General features: G+C 56.2%; 1 protein-coding gene across 1 annotated transcript; it reads right to left on the minus strand.

The window, feature by feature from the left end:
• Positions 1-2477: 2477 nt before the first annotated feature.
• Positions 2478-3629, minus strand: LOC145340264 (lysophosphatidic acid receptor 5-like). Its single transcript, XM_080184712.1, has one exon. The coding sequence runs from the start codon at positions 3627-3629 to the stop codon at positions 2478-2480; it is 1152 nt and encodes a 383-aa protein (XP_080040838.1).
• Positions 3630-4591: the final 962 nt, after the last annotated feature.

Below are 4591 nucleotides of genomic sequence, written 5' to 3' on the forward strand. Positions count from 1 at the left end.
TTGGGATGGTGTACAGTGGGAGTGAACGGGAAGGGGATTGGGATTGGGATTGTGTACAGTGGGAGTGAACGGGAAGGGGTTTGGGATTGGGATTGTGTATGGTGGGAGTGAACAGGAAAGGGTTTGGGATTGGGATGGTGTACAGTGGGAGTGAACGGGAAGGGGTTTGGGATTGGGATTGTGTACAGTGGGAGTGAACGGGAAGGGGTTTGGGATTGGGATTGTGTAGAGTGGGAGTGAACGGGAAGGGGTTTGGGATTGGGATTGTGTACAGTGGGAGTGAACGGGAAGGGGTTTGGGATTGGGATTGTGTACAGTGGGAGTGAACGGGAAGGAGTTTAGAAACATAGAAAAACTACAGTACAATACAGGCCCTTCGGCCCACAAAGTTGTGCTGAACACGTCCCTGCCTTAGAGATTACTAGGCTTACCTATAACTCTCTGTCTTACTAAGTTCCATGTACTTATCTAAAAGTCTCTTAAAAGACCCCAGCGAGTTCGCCTCTACAACCACCACCGGCAGCCGATTTCACTCACCCCCTGAGTGAAAAACTTACCCCCTGACATCTCCTCTGTACCTGCTCCCCAGCACCTTAAACCCGTGTCCTCTCCTAGTGACCATTTCAGCCTCCGAGAATCCACCCGATCGATACCTCTCAACCTCTATCAGGTCGCCTCTCATCCTTCGTCTCTCCAGGGGAGAAAAGACCCAGCTCCCTCGACCTATCCTCATAAGGCATGCCTCCCAATCCAGGCAACATCCTTGTAAATCTCCTCTGTACCCTCTCAATAGCTTCCACATCCTTCCTATAGTGAGGCGACCAGAACTGCGCACAGTACTCCAAGTGGGGTCTGACGAGGGTCTTATAAAGTTGCAGCATTATCTCCCAACTCCTAAACTCAATCCCTCGATTAATGAAGGCCAGTACACCATACGCCTTCTTGACCACATCCTCCACCCGCGAGGCCAATTTAAGAGTCCCACGGACCCGGACCCCAAGATCCTTCTGATCCTCTACACTGCTAAGAGTCTTACCCTTGATATTATATTCTGCCATCCTATTTGACCTGCCAAAACGGACCACTGCACACTGATCCGCATTGTAGTCCATCTGCCACTTCTCCGCCCAGTCCTGCATCCTATCTATGTCCCGCTGCAACTTCTGACATCCCTCCAGACTATCCACAGCACCACCAACTTTCGTGTCGTGGCAAACTTACCAACCCATCCCTCCACTTCCTCATCCAGGTCATTTATGAAAATGACAAACAGCAAGGGTCCTAGAACAGATCCCTGGGGCACTCCGCTGGTGACTGACCTCCATTCAGAAAAAGACCCATCCACAACCACTCTCTGCCTTCTGCAAGCAAGCCAGTTCTGGATCCTCAAGGCAACAATCCCTTGGATCCCATGCTCCCTCACTTTCTCAATAAGGCTTGCATGGGGGACCTTATCAAACACCTTGCTGAAGTCCATATAAACCACATCCACCGCTCTTCCTTCGTCAATGTGTTCAGTCACATCTTCAAATTGGGTCCATTGGGATGGTGTGCAGTGGGAGTGAACGGGAAGGGGATTGGGATTGGGATTGTGTACAGTGGGACTGAACGGGAAGAGGTTTGGGATTGGGATTGTGTACAGTGGGAGTGAACGGGAAGGGGTTTGGGATTGGGATTGTGCACAGTGGGAGTGAACGGAAAGGGGATTGGGATTGGGATTGTGCACAGTGGGAGTGAACGGAAAGGGGATTGGGATTGGGATTGTGCACAGTGGGAGTGAACGGGAAGGGGTTTGGAATTGGGATTGTGTACAGTGGGAGTGAACGGAAAGGGGATTGGGATTGTGTATATTGGGAGTGAATGGGAAAAGGGATTTGGCATTGGGATTGTGTAGAGTGGGAGTGAACGGGAAGGGGTTTGGGATTGGGATTGTGTAGAGTGGGAGTGAACGGGAAGGGGTTTGGGATTGGGATTGTGCACAGTGGGAGTGAATGGGAAGGGGTTTGGAATTGGGATTGTGTACAGTGGGAGTGAACAGGAAGGGGTTTGGAATTGGGATTGTGTACAGTGGGAGTGAACGGAAAGGGGATTGGGATTGTGTATATTGGGAGTGAATGGGAAAAGAGATTTGGCATTGGGATGGTGTAGAGTGGGAGTGAACGGGAAGAGGGTTCAGATTTGGGATGGTGTACAGTGGGAGTGAACGGGAAGGGGTTTGGGATTGGGATTGTGTACAGTGGGAGTGAACGGAAAAGGGATTGGGATTGTGTGTATTGGGAGTGAATGGGAAAAGGGATTTGGCATTGGGATTGTGTACAGTGGGAGTGAACGGGAAGAGGGTCCAGGATTGGGATTGTGTACAGTGGGAGTGCCCGGGAAGAGGGTTCAGGATTGGGATGGTGTACAGGGGGAGCGACCGGCTTTGGGATTGGCAACCAGCCCAGGGGGAGAGTTGGCCAAAGTGCGGAGATTGGGCATCACACAGTCGTCTCATGCCCCGGCACGTCCTTCCCTGGCGCGCCGTTGCCCACACCCTCGGTCCCCTCCGGCCCCCGCCGGAGCGTTTCGGCCTCCCCCTCCCCGCCGGCGGGCGAGGCCCCCCTTCGGGCCTTGGCGCTCTTGCCCGCCCTGGACCTGGCGCTGATCCAGCGCTGGCTGGTCTTGGGGGAGGTGGTCAAGTGGTGGGCCCGGAAGGTGTTCCTGAACCCCTCGGTGCTGAAGTAGTAGACCAGGGGGTCCAGGCAGCAGTTGGCGGAGGTCAGGAGCATGGAGACCTGCAGCACCAACCGCACCGTGGCCCGGTTGCCCGCCAGCTCGCTGTCCCCCGTCTTGAGGAAGGTGTAGACCACCAGGATGACGTTGTAGGGCAGGAAGCAGACCACAAAGATGGTGGCGTTGACCACCAGGAGGCGGATGGCCTTCTTCCGTTTGCCCGCCGCCTCCGAGGACCGCAGCTGGCACAGCTGGTAGAGGACCCGCCCCGAGCAGTAGAGGACCACCCCCAGCGGGGGCACGAAACTCAGGGCGAACTGAAGCAGCACCAGGGGCTTCAGCTCCCGCTCCCAGGTGCGCCGGGAGAAGCTTTCGAAGCACCGGACCTCCAGCCGCCCGCTGCCCCGGTCCTTGCAGCAGCTGGTGTCGTGGGCCAGGGCCACGGGCACGCTGCCCAGCAGGATGACCAGCCAGACGGCCCCGCAGGCCCAGCGCGCCACCCGGGGCCGGCGCAGGTGGCGGGCGCGCAGGGGGTAGACCAGCGCCAGGAGGCGGTCCACGTTGATGCAGGCCAGGAAGAGGCAGCTGCCGTAGAGGTTGATCTGGAAGAGGGAGCCCGCCAGCTGGCAGGGCAGGTCGCCCAGCGGCCAGTGGTGGGCGGCGTAGTAGTAGATGCGGAGGGGCAGCGCCAGGGTGAAGAGCAGGTCGCAGGTGGCCAGGTTGACCATGTAGACCACCGTGTTGTTGGTCAGCTTGAAGAAGCGGGCAAAGATGACCAGGGCGGTGGCGTTCAGCCCCAGGCCCACCACGAAGATGGCACAGTTGCCCACCAGCAGGGCCCGGTGGAGGTTATCGTAGTCGGTGCAGTTGGTGATATTCTTGCCCCGGCACTCGGGGGTGTCGTTGACGTTCGCCATTGCTTCCCCCCCCCCCCAAATTTCCTTGATGTCTCGGGGGGGTTGGTAGTGGGCGATCCCCCTGGCACCCAACCACTCCCTTCTTCAAATCAGTCTCTGGTGACAGACTCGGGCCATCATCCGGGGGGGAGGGGTGAAGGGGGGGGGGTAACGTCGCTTCTGGCCTCCTGCAGGGTGGCGGCGAGGGGTGGCGAAAGAAAGCAACCCCCCCACCCCCCTCCTCCTCTTCCTCTGGCACCTCCCCACCACCAACACCACCACCTCGCTCCTGGATCGATCGCGAGCAGTCCCCACCTAGGCCGAAACAGAGAAAAACAAAAGTAGTTCCTTCCCCATCGGAGTTCGGTCCGCCAGATCTCCGGGTGTCGCGAGGTTCGACGGTTGACAACACCTCCGGACGCCTCGGAGTCGAACAGATTCCGATCTGTCTGCGAGCGGGAGCGTCATGTCACCTCTCCTCGCCCACATCACAATGTCTGGTCTCAGAGTGAACCCGAACTTGCCAAAATGAAGGCCATTCAGTCTGCGCACACCATCTTTGGACACTAAGGGACAATTTAGCATGGCCAATCCACCCAACCTACACATCTTTGGACACTAAGGGACAATTTAGCATGGCCAATCCACCCTAACCTACACATCTTTGGACACTAAGGGACAATTTAGCATGGCCAATCCACCCTAACCTACACATCTTTGGACACTAAGGGACAATTTAGCATGGCCAATCCCCCTAACCTGCACATCTTTGGACACTAAGGGACAATTTAGCATGGCCAATCCACCCAACCTGCACATCTTTGGACACTAAGGGACAATTTAGCATGGCCAATCCACCTAACCCACACAACTTAGGACACTAAGGGACAATTTAGCATATCCAATCCACCCAACCTGCACATCTTTGGACACTAAGGGACAATTTAGCATGGCCAATCCACCCAACCTACACATCTTTGGAC

This window comes from Carcharhinus amblyrhynchos, unplaced genomic scaffold, assembly GCF_965287045.1.
Source record: "Carcharhinus amblyrhynchos unplaced genomic scaffold, sCarAmb.v2.hapA scaffold_886, whole genome shotgun sequence".
Taxonomy (NCBI): Eukaryota; Metazoa; Chordata; class Chondrichthyes; order Carcharhiniformes; family Carcharhinidae; genus Carcharhinus; species Carcharhinus amblyrhynchos.

Bases quoted from the DNA above. Each gene is read 5' to 3' on its own strand.
- LOC145340264 (XM_080184712.1), bottom strand. From the start codon at position 3,629: ATGGCGAACGTCAACGACACCCCCGAGTGCCGGGGCAAGAATATCACC.